At 36.8% G+C, this 16,104-nt stretch overlaps 1 protein-coding gene across 9 annotated transcripts in view; it reads right to left on the bottom strand.

Moving 5' to 3' along the window:
• Window positions 1-16,104, bottom strand: part of LOC140185804 (fibroblast growth factor receptor 2-like) — a 191,566-nt gene that overhangs the window by 21,683 nt on the left and 153,779 nt on the right. For 6 of the 9 annotated variants that reach the window (XM_072239510.1, XM_072239508.1, XM_072239512.1 and 3 more), the window contains 5 exons: window positions 15,400-15,550; window positions 12,191-12,393; window positions 3,791-3,939; window positions 806-927; window positions 300-410 (listed from right to left, as the gene is read on the bottom strand). In XM_072239510.1, coding sequence (XP_072095611.1) covers window positions 300-410; window positions 806-927; window positions 3,791-3,939; window positions 12,191-12,393; window positions 15,400-15,550 — 736 coding nt within the window. Of the gene's footprint in view, window positions 1-299; window positions 411-805; window positions 928-3,790; window positions 3,940-12,190; window positions 12,394-14,589; window positions 14,735-15,399; window positions 15,551-16,104 lie in introns of all 9 variants that reach the window. The other 3 variants (XM_072239514.1, XM_072239513.1, XM_072239515.1) reach the window with 3 other exon arrangements.

The raw sequence follows: 16,104 nt of genomic DNA, 5'->3' as shown, positions 1-16,104 counted from the left end.
CCATGCATTTTAAAATGTAAGGTATTTATTCCCTTCCTTCAAGTCGGATGATGTAATGGTTTCAGGGAACAAATGATTAAGCTGCTTCCAGCCCTGTCCTTATCCTAAAGTGAGATAGTGGAATTGCTGAATGTAATGTTTGCACTAGATCATTTTTTTCCATCTAATCAATATTGACTCTAACCGCAGTTTAGTAGTTTTATTTTGATCTGAAACCTAGAGTCAAAGCCAAAAGATTACAAAAAAACCTTTCTACTTCAGGGTCAACCTTGAGTGAACTATGCCATTTGACTGCTTACCGTCTTGTGTGCATGCACCTAGCAGATTGATGATGTTCTTATGCTTTCCAATCATTTTCATCATTTCCATCTCAGAAACAAGATCTGAGAGATCCTTTTCTGTGGCATCATCTGAGAAGATTGTAATTAAGATTTTACATTATTTAAACCAGTTAAACAGATACATCAGAGTTATTCTGCTAACACATTAAAACCTAACTCTTCTTCCTAAATTAGCTGAAGAAATACTTAGTGGACTGTTCTATTATTAGTTCGATAGCATTTTGTTTGTATTCTTTATCACAATCCTATCCAAAATAAGGAGTCCTGTCATCATGTGAAAAAATGCAGAAGATTATTAGATTTAATTCCATGGAATTTCTTACAAAGATTTATCTAATTAGTCAAAATATTTTCAGATGACCAAATAAATACAGAGGTCAAATACTAAGCCTACAACCTTTAGAAGGTCAAGCTTCACTCGCCAAAAAAGTAAATAAATGGAGGTCTTAAATTTCCCTTTTTACCTTTCAGCATCTTTACAGCCACAGTCATGGCTTCTTTTGGTTTATCTTTGTCAACTCCTACAGCCTCTGCCATTACAACTTGTCCAAAGCAGCCTTCCCCAAGGGGTTTACCGAGTGTCAGTCTGTAAATGAAAACAGAAGATTAGCACCAATGGACTTCAAACTTTTTGTTCTTAATTTCTGATGAACTAGAAGATTTAATATCCTAACTAGACAAAAAAAGACAACTATTCATCTGTTAATTCGATGTCCACATCATTCCAATATGTTGCTCTGAATCAAGGATAAGTATCAACTGATATGAATAAGCTCATAAACCATAACATTTACCAAAAGTAGAGAACTACTGGACTTAAATATTGTTGAGTACAACTGGAGTCTGAACTTAATTTGCCTCTTAAAGACCTTTTTTTTTTAAAAAAATGAACAATTGTGTGTTTTTATGAAGCACAAACTTTTTACATTATTGAAAACTTAACTTCTACTGAGGAAATATCAGTTAAGGCCTTTATCAGACTTGCAATTTTAAACAGTGATGTTATGCAATCATTCACATTTTCAGGTAAGTCAATTTAAATTCCACTAGATAGTGTGTTCAACAGAATTATACAATCCTTCCATTGTGCTGGAAATGCACATAAGATCTAACAAGTTGACTCTCAAAGCTCTTTCACTGCAAACCTGCTCCACCTACATTTGTGTTAAACACTATTTTCTTAAATGTGATGCCCTAGAATTTTCTAAGTTTAATATGTTGCCTGAGGCTTACAACCAATATGTAGGTTCACAGACTGCAGCATTGATCAGAATAATGTAGGCATTAACTAAAGTACATTGCTTTTTAGAGGCACTCATTTAATTGAAATACTTGCTGGGAACAAGTAGACCAAGATGATTATATACTTTCTTTCTTGGAGATTTTTTCTCACAGCAAAGCCACCATTTAAACAAGTAAATAAATACCATATTCATCTTATGCCTTGATGAAAAATGTTAAAGGAGTTAGTCCCATCACCAGTCAGATTTGACCATCCTCCATTACATCTTTAGATCCACACAGTTCCAAAAGTCTATTTTTCATTATCACTCTGGGTATTAACTAGAAATATAGACTCAGGGATATGACAGCAATAGAGCTATTCGCTTTTAGCAGTAGCGTAAATGTACTTGAAAAGAGATGTAATGATAATGAATAACCTACTCCTGGGTGCACACGGCAAAAGATTCTGGATCACATGCTCTACTTAGCGCAGAGTCTATGATTCAATGGGATGGTAAAGAATCTGATACACATCTGTTTCCTCAGAAATACTTAGTAAATCAAACATTCTTCTAAAGTGGGGCTTCATTGAAACTTGTGTTCTGCTCATTACCTATTTTCTGGGTTGAGTTAGTAGTGACAGAATTAATATTCCAAGTCTTTGATGGTAGCTATGAAGTATGCAGGTCTTCTTCAAAAACATTTTGATCATTTGTCTGTCTGTGTCTCTGAGCATGTCTCAGAGACACACAGAGAGACATGCTCAGTGTCTCTATGTTTGTGTGTGTCTGTCTCTATCTCTGTGTAGTGGTGGTAGGGGGAAAGGGTGGTGAGCAAAGAGAAGGGAACAGAAAAGATGCCAAAAATTCTTGGCATCCTGACCACAAATACTTACATGAGTAAGTATTTAGCTCCTGCTCTAACAGATTGGCGATTTTTTTTTGTTTGCTAAATCATTCGGTGTTTAAATATTACTTGCCCCTCTGGTTAAAATTATGAAAATTGCTTTTGAGAAATTATCACCTTCAATATTTGTATTTATTTTCAATTACTCTTCTTTGTAAATGATGCCATAAACTTAATACTGGATCAGGTAACTGAAATACAAGCTCATCCAGAGAGGCAAGTCCAGTCTTCAATCTTTACTTATTACATGGCTATGTTAAGAACAAACAGTTTAAACAATCAATGCAGTTCCCATTAGGCAAAAGTTCACAGCAAAAAAAATGTCACTCTATGCCAAATTGATAATATTCCTCAACAAGACCTCACATACATGGGAAAAAAAGCCTAGGTACAAAATTAGGTGCTTTCTAGGTTGGCCCTTGGAGAAGCGCACACATCAGAATCAGGTTTAATATCATTAACTTGTCATGAAATTTGATAACTTTGTGCTAGCAGTACAACGCAATAAAAAAACAACTGTGAATTATAGCAAGTACATATTCAGATTTATTTATATTAAATAGTTAAATTAAGTAGGTAGTGCAAAAAGTGGAAATTAAAAAATTGGTGAGGTCATCTTGGCCACAAAGATTATTGCAACCATCTCCACAGCTATAGCACAGCTCATAGATAGATAATTGAGAAGTTGCATCCACTTCTATATGTGAAAACACATACTGATTTCTGAAAGCAAACAGAATAATACTTCATGTGTCTGCAGTCCCCTGCTTAGTGATATACTTGTAATTAAATTATCCAAAATTAAAACACAAGTTATTTATAATCTGGTTTCAATCTTCAGTCCAGAATTTGAATATAAGAAACTGACATTTCTATCAGACAGACCAACTTCGGCATGACATCCTAAAGCAAGACCAGATTCCTCTCTCAGATAGCGGTCCAATGACAGTACGCAAATAGAACAGGAATGACATTAAGCTAAGAGAGAAGAAACCTCCTGGAAACCTGGCCTTAGCGAGCTCTCATGTCTAGCAGTTTGGAAAACATGTAAAATAGCAGTTGCCGCAATCTGAAATAAAACTGAAAAAGGGTCCCCAACCCAAAATGTTACCTGTTTACTTTTTTGCCTCAGAGGCTGCTTGGCTCTGAGTTCTTCCAGTATTTCTGGTTTTATTTCAGCAGTCTTCTTAATTTACATATACACTAATCACCTGATGACTGATGAAATGCAAATAATCTGACATTTCTAGGTTCAAACTTCTTATGAATTTCACGGTTTGGGCTAACAATTAGGGAATAAGACCCTACTGGGTACTTACTTGTCTCGTGAGAATTCCCACTTTGGGTCTTCTGGGAGTTCATATTCTGAAACTCCTGCCAGCACTGGCGCATCTGCAGATGAGAGTCGGGTCGTGATCCTTACCAGGGGAGTGTTTGAATTCATGGAGGAGCTGGAATCTGCTGAAACCTGTTCACAGCAACATTGAAGAAACAGAATGCTAATGATTCCCACTGTCACAATATAGTGCAATCAATTATATTTATACATTAAGCTATTGTCTTGACATATGGTGGATCTGATGAAAAATTAACTTGTATGTGGAGACAGTTAAAATAGGGGAGAACCATTACAAATTACTACCTATCGTATTCTGCTGAAAACACTGATCCACTTGACCCTACGAGTGAATTTTGGGGTTCCCTCCTTTGGCAGCGAATTGTCTCTAGAACACTTTACTTAGCATCGACCCCAGTATGGATGACCACCCTTTATGGCTTCCTTTTAGAAATTAGCTGCGCCTCTCCGCTACATCACCTGGACTGAATAACCTCCAATTAATCCCTGGTCCCCTCAGGAGCTTGAATCAGCCAGTTAACCTTTACATGGATTACTGTACTTGTTGCTCAGGACGTGAGGAAAAATAAGTTTTCAATTTTAGATTTTGGGAAGGAAAGCAGTCTGCAGCCTGACCCCAAACTCTCCAGCTTTCAGTAGTCTACAATATACAGCTATCAGCAGAAGATCGTACCTTATCAGGTCAGTACACAGATGCACTAATGCAATCAACATACTTTAGTAAAAAATTGCATCCATTAATCTTGCCAAAATAACATTATGTATTTAAAAATCATGCCAAATGGGCTTCAGTTTCAAACTTTCAGATGGGCATCTCAATCTCAAATTTAGGATTAGAAAGGTATTCTTGATGTTTAAAAGTGATTTTGAATTTTGCCCAAAGCAACGATAAAAAAAGTCAAATTAATGACAATACTTAGGAAGAATTATAGACAGCTGACAAAATTAACTAGTTTAAAGTTGTTTACAGAATTGCACAAATTATGTATTATGGTCATAGAAAAGTTTTGACAAAAAGGTTCCTACCTGTAAAAATAAAGGTACCTAGACTAACCCCAGTTACTAACACTTGGCCTATAGTTCTTCATGTACACCTGCAAGTGCTGCTTAAATGTGTTGAGGGTTTCCATCTCTACCGCTCTTTCAGGAAATTCTAGATCGCAACACCATCAGATTGAAAAATGCTTTCCTCAACCACCCTCAAATCCTTCTACCGATTTTAAATACATGTCATCATTCTTAATCCATCTGCAAAAGTAAGTATCTTATTTACTTAAACTTTGACTTTGCCTTTCATAATTTTATATACTTCAGTAAATGCCCTCTGAATTTCCAAAGAATACCATTCTAACAAAACCTTGCTTTAATATTCTAAGTCACAGCTAATAAAGCATCCAATATTCTCTCTTAACCACTTTAAAAACTTTTCCTGCTTCTTAAGGATCTATGGACAAACATTGCAGAATCCATCTCTTGCTCTTGGTACTTCCCATTTATTGGGTATTCCCTTGCCTTACTGCACATAGAACATAGACAAATCAGCAGGTCCTTCAGCCCACAACGTTTGTGCCAACCTTGCCAATCTAAATCATCTGCACAAGCTCTGTGCCCCTCAATGTCCTGTTTATTCATGGGCCTATTACATACGATTATTGTATCTGCATTCACAACCTCCCCGGCAGCATGTTCCAGGTACTCACCATTCACTGTGGGAAAAACAGCTTCAGTAGTAAATCTTACAATTTCCCCCTCTCTCCTTAAACCCAGACCCAATCAAATCACATCTCATGAGGCATGACCTCACAGTTCAATGCATTAAATTCCATTTGCCACCTTTTGTACACATGACTACTAGACCACAATTTCTTAGTTTATCTTTGTAGGCCAGAGTATTTCTCCTCTCTGTTAAACCCATAAACCTTTTTTGTATTATATGCAAACTTCATTATTTCCCCGACACATACATATCAATTATTAGCAAAGGCACAAGGTAGGAACCGAGAAGCCAGCCCTGTTGGAGCCTCACTGGAAACTACTGTTACAAAAACATTTTTACTTAGTCGTTTGTTTTTACAGACAAGGCAGAAAAGGCCAAATAGCCTTTTTGTCATAAACCTTCTATGATTAAGATATCAATTTTATCAATCATCAGCTATTCATCCTATCACTGAGCCAGCTGAGATCCAATATACCACTATTTCTTTCACCCCATGGGTTTTTATTTTCTGACCAGCCTACACGTGGGTCCTTCTCAAAAGCATTGCTAAAATCTCTGCAGACGCCACCAAACATACCGCTGTCATTAATACTTCCTCAAAGTATTCAACCATATTGCTCAAATACAATGCTTCTTTACCAAATTATGCTAAATGCCCTTAGTTAACCCATACCTTCCTAAAGAAAGGTCAATGCTGATCCTTGGAATGTATCTTGATAATTTGCCCACCTCTTAAGTTTAACCAACTTTTTAAAAAAAAGTAGTGGATATGGCCCAGTCCATCATGGGTAAAGCCCTCCCCACCATTGAACACATCTACATAAAAAGCCGTCGCAGGAAAGCATCATCCATCGTCAGGGACCCCCACCGCCCATGACAGGCTGTCTTCAGGAAGAAAGTACAGGAGCCTCAGGACTTACACCACTGGAGCCTCAGGACTTACACCACCAGGTTCAGGAACAGTTATTACCCCTCAACCATCAGGCTCTTGAATCAAAGGGGATAACGTCACTCAACTTCACTTGCCCCATCACTGAAACGGTCCCACAACCCATGGACTAATTTTCAAGGACTCTTCACCTCAAATTCTCAATCTATATTGCTTATTTATTTATTATTATTTGTTTATTTTTGTATTTGCATGGTTTGTTGTCTTTTGTACACTGGTTGAACGTCCAAGTTGGTGTGATCTTTCATCAATTCTGTTATGGTTATTATTCTATGGACTTATTAAGTATGCCCACAAGAAAATAAATCTCAGGGTTGTATACGGTGACATATGCGCACTTTGATAATAAATTTACTTTGAACTTTGCCCTGTGATACATGGTTTTTTACCCTCCTGTTCTTTTAATGGTACAACGTTAGCAGTGACGCTGCCCTTTGGTACCATTCTTACAGCTAGGAAGGACTGAGGAACAGTGGTCAAAATGTCCATAATTTGTTTCCCTACTTCATTTAACATTTCAGGATATATTTCACTGGGTCTTGATGATGTAGATACTTTCAAAGTTGCCTAACTCATTAATTTTTCCCTTCCTCTTCTTCCTTAGCGGTGCTGTGGATAGCAGCCTCTAATTGAGAAAACAGCCAGGAATTAAGAATTTATACAGGGGTATATTAACATTTATACATTAACCTTTCAACTGCTAGCAGACTCTTTTTTTGTCATTACATTATAAAATAGGCTTGGATTTTCTTTGATTTTATTTGCCATATTTTAACTCTAATTTTAATTTCCCCTCTACTCTTTTTTTCTCTTCTAGGCAATCTGTAGTACTGAGCTTTCAGTGTCTAACCCAAGCTTCCTTTGTTTTTCGTCTCATATTGCTTTCCATCCACGGGCTTTACATTTGGTAGGAATTGGACTAAGTGACAACAGTTGCCAAAAGTGACAAAAACTGTATGACAGCATAAGGCAGCAACTACGCAGTCATCAACGCAACAGAACACAACATGAGGGAGCATGTTTGAAAAGAACTGAAATACAGAATATATTGTTTTACATCGACATTAAATACAGTAGATGCCAAATAATTTTTGGGGTGAGAGAAGCATATTTTGTATCCACATCTATGTCATTTTTTTTTTGTTATTTTTCTTTTTTCCAGTCCATTACAGCAGTTCACTGGCAGTGCTACAACCACCTATGGCACATTTGGTTGTAATTTCGATCATATGTTTTAACCCAAATCATTGACTGCAGCTTTTGGAACACACATGCTGTGAATGTAATCGAGTACTTGAAACTCCTGGAGGTTATCCAGACGAGAAATTTTTCCACAACTTCACCTTACATTATGTTTTCTTTTCTTCTAAATGTGTGGTGTAACTTATATTCATATATACGATTACAAAGTAATCACCATGTACTTTGTGCCAGATCCTCTGTTTTAACTAATGAATGCAAAAAGCAGTTAATGATTACTTACAGGGAACCAAAAGCACATTAAAAATTATGAAGATAAATACCAACAAAATGTTTCTACTTGCTGTCCTGTACAAGTCCACCATCCGATTTTTTAAAAAATGAAAATTAGCTCCCACTTTCACAATTTAAGCTGCTCATGTTCAAGAGTTTGTATCGACTAAACTTCTTTTGTCTCAATTTATCATTTAAGTAACTATGAGGAAAATACCAATTTGAATACCATTTTTTTTTAAAAGTACCAAAGTTTAGTTTGCGGTATAATCTCTATAAGCATTTGAAATTACAATAATTTCCTTAAAAGTACTTCTGGCTAACCTTGTATTGCAAATTAAAAGAAAAAATGTAAATGCTTCCAAACTACATCTCTTTAGAATATCCTGAAGGTTTACACCGATGAATAAATCAATTTTCAGGAAAATGACTGCAAATTAAGCATATTGACCAATACAAGAAGAACATAGCTTAGAAAAATGTTTTCATACAAAGTTTGTAAACATCACCAATAAATGCTTTGTCTGCAACAGAAAACTGAGTAGTTAAACTATCAAATTTAACTTGATTGTAAATTGTTTCCACAAATCGTTGTTACCGACAACAGACAATTTCACTCAAATGCCACTAAAAAGACTGAAGAGGTTTCGTATGTCAACTTAATACAATAGAATCATATTTTACAAAAAAAATGCTAATATGCACGCTTAATGAAACCTACTTTTAAAATGGTTATTAATTTACACTGTTAAGACTGAAAGAAAAGCTAATGATATGTAATTTGGGGTGACATCTGGCAGTTCGAGGTGACAGAATAGGGTCATGCATGCATATATAGAATTCCTTTGGTATTATCACATCCTGTCACCAGGGTTGCATCATGTGCAGCAAGTAGGGATTAAGACTTTTAACTATTTATGGGCTAAAGGACCACATGAAGATTAAAAGTGAAAGCCACATTCTGACAGCAAATTTTCCTTGCGTAACTTTCCAAAGATTAGTTCAATGTTTAGCTGGAAAACAGGAAGGTAAACAAAAGGCTTTAAGGAGATTTAGCAGACATTTACAACCTGTAAATAAGCAACACTGAACCTTTTTAGAAGATCTATATACAAAGCAGCACCTTTACCAGAGCTCATGAGATTAACATAGTTTTATCATTCAGGAAAGAGATGGGCAACCCACAGGCACAATTGTTAGCTTAGCTGAAAAATACAGAACTGGATGTGAACTAATATTACAGTTACATTTCATTTCCTGGTTTGATTCACTGCATTTGACCGTATTATCAAGGAAAATCCAGTTTGGCAGAGAGGGTAAATGAACATATTGATCACATCTCAGCAGTATTTCAAAGGGCATAATGGGTGAATACAATCAATGTTCAAATTACTGCATTACATATTAATTCCAAGATAAGAAAGTTACAAGATTTGAAAGTGCATATGAGATCTGTTACTTAACATTTCAACTCTTGCCAGATATCGGAAACGCTGATTTTAATTACTTGATAATTTCTTTGAATTAACTGCCGGCACACACAAATTACACCAAATAGATTTGCGTAAAAATACAAAACCACCTTCTTCCAAATATTTTGCTATGATGGCTCTGATTCGATTAACTGGCAGAAAGTTGGGTGAGAATGCACAGTGCAGTCTGAGACAGACACAGCTTTCCTTGCCGTGCCTGGAGGAGCACGGTGACACTAGCTCCAGAGTCACAGAGTCACATCACATAACACCAGAGCACAGAAACAAGCCCTCTAAATGGACAAAACAAAATCATTTTTGTACTCACTTTCTTTCTTGCAGATCACACCTGATGTTTACCTGGTGGCAATGTTGCAGTGGTTTTTCCAGTCTGATTTAAATTAAAATAGACACTGGGTCCTGACGACCCACAAATTTTGACTGGATTGCCTTGATGTATTTTTTATAAAGCCAAATTAAAATCCTGGATGCAGAGTCTTTAATAGTTTTTGAACAGGTAAGTAACCTAGGCCATTTGATCTGCACACCTTTGTACCTCCGGGTAATCCAAGTCACCACCCTCATTACTCCAGGTCAACCTTGAGCCAACTTAACTGCTCACCCTCTCTCAGCTGGCAACAGGCAGTATGGGATTTAAATGTCATCTTCTCACAAAAATAAAGATTAACTTTTACATATAAAATAGATTTTAATACACTGATGCAGATACATACATAATATCAAGTTTGCATGTAGCAAGTGCCTATAAAAGGGGCAGAGATAAATAATCAACAAATGTCAGTGATTTTGATTAAAGGAAGAATCTGGAAATCAATGCCCTTTTAATTGTCATTGCGATGTTTAGGATTGCCTAAGTCATGGAATCAGGCAAATGTATTGAAAAAGACTAAGGAGCTGGTGGCAGACCTGAGAAGGGCTAAGGCACCGGTGACCCCTGTTTCCATCCAGGGGGGTCAGTGTGGACATGGTGGAGGATTACAAATACCTGGGGATACGAATTGACAATAAACTGGACTGGTCAAAGAACACTGAGGCTGTCTACAAGAAGGGTCAGAGCCATCTCTATTTCCTGAGGAGACTGAGGTCCTTTAACATCTGCCGGACGATGCTGAGGACGTTCTACGAGTCTGTGGAGGCCAGTGCTATCATGTTTGCTATTGTGTGCTGGGGCAGCAGGCTGAGGGTAGCAGACACCAACAGGATCAACAAACTCATTTGTAAGGCAGTGATGTTGTGGGGATGGAACTGGACTCTCTGACGGTGGTGTCTGAAAAGAGGATACTGTCCAAGTTGCATGCCATCTTGGACAATGTCTCCCATCCACTACATAATGTACTGGGAGGGCACAGGAGTACATTCAGCCAGAGACTCATTCCACCGAGATGTAACACTGAGCGTCATAGGAAGTCATTCCTGCCTGTGGCCATCAAACTTTACAACTCCTCCCTTGGAGGGTCAGACACCCTGAGCCAATAGGCTGCTCCTGGACTTATTTCCTGGCATAATTTACATATTACTATTTAATTATGTATGGTTTTATTACTATTTAATTAATTATGGTGCAACTGTAATGAAGACCAATTTCCCTCGGGATCAATAAAGTATGACTATGACTATTCAGATGTAACTACTCAAGTCAAAAAACGACAGTTCCAGATCTTTCAATTTTGTACCATATTGCTGGTCTGTATGATATTATCCAATCCAGATTTCATAACTCAAAATCAAAATAGTCCCACCAAATAATCTAGTTGGCTATTAAACTCCGTATTTCAGTTACACTAGCAATATAATTAAACTTTAAGATACAAAGGGGTAAAGCCTTCTAAAGCTGAAGGTCTGGTAAACCAGAACACCTACTGACACAACTGAGCCAACGTAAAGTTATTTTGGAGGTCAGAGAAAACCCTATTAAATGCAGATTTCCTAAATACCCTATGAACATACAATTACTGAATTGCATGTTAATAAATCATGGATTAAAGTCGAACAGTTTAACTCTGAAATGTTTAAGAAAACAAACAAGATTCTGGTGAAACTTTGGCACCGGGGTATAGAGGAAGGGTTGGAAACAAGAGATTTGCCAATACAACAGCTACAACAATTTTGCAATATTCCTACAACCAGTGAGTGGTGACTCTCCAAATGTGAAAACCCTTCCCAAAAGCTGGATGATTTAATTGTCTCCATAGATTGCTCCAATACTTCCATAATTTCAATCCATTTTCCAACATTTGGATTCTATTCCTAGGCATTAACTTAACCACGTGGAGTACAGTAATGCAATGGTAACAAACAAGACCTCTACAAAGCAATAAGAAAAACTGTCATTCCTTATCATCTAAAGTGCAAATTAAAAATTGTTTACGCAATTGGAACATCGTATTCACCAGCTGAAAGAATTCCAAAACAAAAATGAAAATACTTGTTTAATTTTCATAGTTTCATAAAATGGGATGAAACAAATACTTTTCTTGAGGAACTGCATCTACTGCTTACTGGTAAAATGAGTAGTTAGTTCATAAGAATCTTAATGTGGGTAAACAGCTTGGCACTGGAAACTGGAAGATAAGAGGTCAATTCAAAATAAATACAATGTTTTCATTACTGACATTGAAGGAGGGGAACTTGAGTGATTATTTCTGAGACATGACTGGAGTGCTGAGAAATAATAAATGAGAAATGGATATTATGTCAAGTAAAGGTTTTTGAACTCTCTTATCTACTTTCTGTTACCTGTCTGCGCAGAGGGATGCTTTTGGTCAGCTTGTGCACTGTTGGCTGGGCACTGAAATCTGGCTTCTTGGCTGTGCTCCTCATGCGGCAAATAACAACCGTCAGCACCATGCACGCGATTACAAAAACACCAATGCAATAGATAACTATTTCCAGATAGTCAGGAGAGGTCAACCCCTTTGGCTTGTCTTCAGGAACTGGATTACACGTGAAGAAACAATTGTCAAATATTAGCATAAAGATTCAGATATGAAAGACAACTAAAATAGAAATAACACATTAATTTAACAACCCTATTCTTCAAGAATAGTTTTAATGTTTTAGAAAAAATAGTGAATGCCCTTTAAATAGCTTCATTGGTAAAACGTACATCAGTATGATATAGAGTCATCTACAACTACCGAACTTCTACTTCTACAGAAGTAAGTAACATACTGGTAGGGTACCTATCTCCTTTGAAGTGACCTCACCATTCAATGGCATAAAGGACAAGTTTCCATTTCTGTTCACTACCCAGTGGTGGCACGGTAGCGGAATGGTTAGCGCAACGCTCTACAGTACCGGTGACCCAAGTTCAATTCCCACCGCTGTCTGTAAGGAGTTTGTATGTTCTCCCCATGGTCACGTGGACTTCCCCTGGGCACTCTGGTTTCCTCCCGCAATCCAAAGATGTACCAGTTGGTAGGTTAACTAATTGGTCATTGTAAATTGTCATGTGATTAGGCTAGGGTTAAAAGGAGGGCTGGTGGGCAGCACGGCTCAAAGGGCCAGAAGGGCGTATTCTGTGCTGTGTCTCAATAAAATAGATAAAATACTAATTGAGAAAATCTATTTGGCTAAAAATACTGCTATAAGAGATTCACTGGGACCACACATTAAGCAACGTCATTTCGCTGGGTGCCTTTATACATCTATGGAATCATATGCCTCCACAAGAAAAGGAAGGAAATCAAGGACTGAGGAAAACCACAAACATATACAGTATTTTTAGTATGATATAATACTGGTGTACCATTGTGCTAGATTCTAGAGTGACATAGAATGCAAAAAATAGGGGGACATAGGGCAAGGTGACTTTGCCCTGTTTTCGAAATTCTTAAAAAATTGATTACAGCAAAACTGGTCAAAAGTACTTTCGAAAAAATACAGCCTCCAGCTCTTTTAGCAGCCGGGGAAGTAGCAAAAACAAACACAAGTTAAAATTAAGTACAAAACTGAAAAGTTAATACGTTAATAATTTCTTCAGTTTGAACATACTGACATCTTTTCCACTACAACTGTTGCATTCAGTAATAAATATTGATATTAAATTTAAAACTTGACATGCTCTGGTACAAAGTTCAAAGCTTATATTAGCTATAAGGCTTAATGTGAACCAGCTTTTGTTAAAGTGATAAATATTCTGTTACACAGTTTCATGTACATTTCACAAGCAGAAAACATTCAACATGCTAGACAGTGCCTTAAATTTTATCATTAACTTACATCTACAGCACAATATATTTAGCATAATAAACACTATTTAAGCTTCTGCCATCCATTACAAGTAGTACTGCCAAAAGCTACCAAGCATAAAATGCCCTCTGAAAGCTTTAAAGTGAAACAAGAAGCAAATAAAACAAGGCACAATCCCAGATTCTTTCATTAAGCAAAGCTGTGCAAAGGTTTTTACCCAATTGTCTGTGAAATTAGAAACTACAGCAAAGGTTTGTAGCATTCTTAAAAAGACAATCATAGTGTTTGGAGAAAAAACCTCAACACTTCATTCAGATCAAACAGTGTGGTTAACAGGTCTCCTTCTCCAGGGAAGAGAGATTAGTTGTCACTGCATCCTGCAAATCCAATGCCCGTCATTGTCCAACAGAATTGAAGTTTTATGAGGGAATTACCAAGCAGGTGCAGTTCATTGACAACTGATAATTGGAAAAGTTTCATCTGAACGTATTTGCAGAGTGCCACCTTCCTTCTGCCAATTATCAGTTAAAAAATACCACTGATGACCATTTCATAAGAGAGAGAAATGGCATCAGTTTCAACATGCTCAGTAAGACTTTCCATGCCCGCTGAAAGTGAATCAGAACCTCACACTGAATGCATGCAATCAATGAAGAAATAAAGTTGATTCATTGAATAAACTCCCAAGAAGTAACTGCTCCATTACAGAAGGGGAACTGGCATTACATTGGCAAAAAGAGCAACTGTAATTTTGACTCTCCCCTTAATTATTTAATCAAATACAAATAATTATATTTGTATTTTTCCATCTATAATAATAAAAATAATATGGTACAATGGGTTTTTGCATTTTAGTTCTCCTGCCAGTTCCTCTATAGGAAGCAGTGTCAATTTTGCTTTAGGTGAAAGATTAACCATTGAAGGAAAGCCATATGTACCTGACTCAACTGTCAACCATGCAGAGTGATGAGAAATCCCAATAGAATTACCCGCCAAGCATGTATACTCCCCAGCATCCTCAAAAGTTACATTTCGTAAATAGAGAACCTCAATTTCTTTGTCCGTAGTATTAACACCGGCAGTCTAGAAGAAAAAGGAAAGCAAAAAAAAAAAAAACAAGCAAGATATCATGAGATATTTGTGGACAGGAACAACAAACCAGGGGATTGCTGCTAAACAGCAGAGGTGCAGCAACCTGTTGGAGGTATGTACCTATCCACAACCCTTCATCCAAAGCTTGCACCCAACTTCAAGCTTGTAGTATGGAATAATCAGATACCCATCACCATCTTAACTCACCCTTCTAGGCATGCAATTTAATTCATGGAAAAATAGAGCCACAATACGTATTTTTATTATTTTTGACTTAGAGTCAAGGAAGGGAATGAAATGAAGGAAGAAGTAAAACAGATGAGGATGGAAATTTAGAATGATCTTCATGAAAAAGTCTAATGAAAATTCACAGGAGAATGAAGAATGGTATAGTGATGAAAAAGGTAAAGTTTAACTGACAAAATACTGAATGACACTTATGAAGAGCTTAGCCACATATTGTGGATATTTTTCCATGTCTACCGTGCATAAAGTTGCATCTTGGAAAGGAAGTTAAGAAACCATTAATAACCCAAAGCCCAAAGATTCTGTAAGCTGCTTTCAATCTTCCAAGCATCTCCAGCATGAATCAGCTGTTCCCTAAATTTATTTACCATGGGCAGAGCTTTGTGATTTTGTTTTTTTAATTATGTTACCTTTTGGGGAGAATTGAGCAACAGTGAGCCAAGCAGACTGATTGACTGCTCCAATATAATTGGAGACCTTACATATATATTCGCCACTGTCCGCTTCAGTCACATTGTACAGATTCAGCACTTCTGCATTGGAACTATTTATTCCCGAATGCTAGAACAAACCAATAACATAAGATAAAAATATCATCACTGCTCTAGAATGAGCAGAGCTAATATCCCACCACCAGCATCATTCTTCTTATGAAATAACTTTACGATATAAAAGGAAATTATTTTCTTTGTAGAAATGTTCCATAATTTGTGGTCTGAAGGAAAAAAAAAGGATTGTAAAAAAAAATCACTGAATGGATGATATGGCATGGATAGCTTATACCAGTTTATTTGGCACATTTTAAACCAGTGTTGTATCTTTCTGTCAGCAAGGGTTAGATCATCAATCTAAAACATTTCTGAAGCCTGATCACTACTTTTCCAGCTCTGCTCTGACACTGACAATTCATGGAGTCCACCAGGCAGAGCACTGACTTCCTATTGTTCCAGTGGTTAAACTGGGAAGTCCATAGATTAGACCCGACAGAAGATCACCAACTCCCTTTACCTGAATGGAGAGAAATGGCTCAGGGAGTTAAACAAGGTTTAGATAATGAAATGAAGTGACTAAAGCTATATTTATTTTATATAAATGTATTTGATTGTTTATAATCA

The sequence above is a fragment of the Mobula birostris genome, chromosome 21, assembly GCF_030028105.1.
Source record: "Mobula birostris isolate sMobBir1 chromosome 21, sMobBir1.hap1, whole genome shotgun sequence".
Lineage (NCBI taxonomy): Eukaryota > Metazoa > Chordata > Chondrichthyes > Myliobatiformes > Myliobatidae > Mobula > Mobula birostris.
Note: the sequence above shows the minus strand (reverse complement) of the source record. Positions and strands in the feature narration are given on the sequence as shown.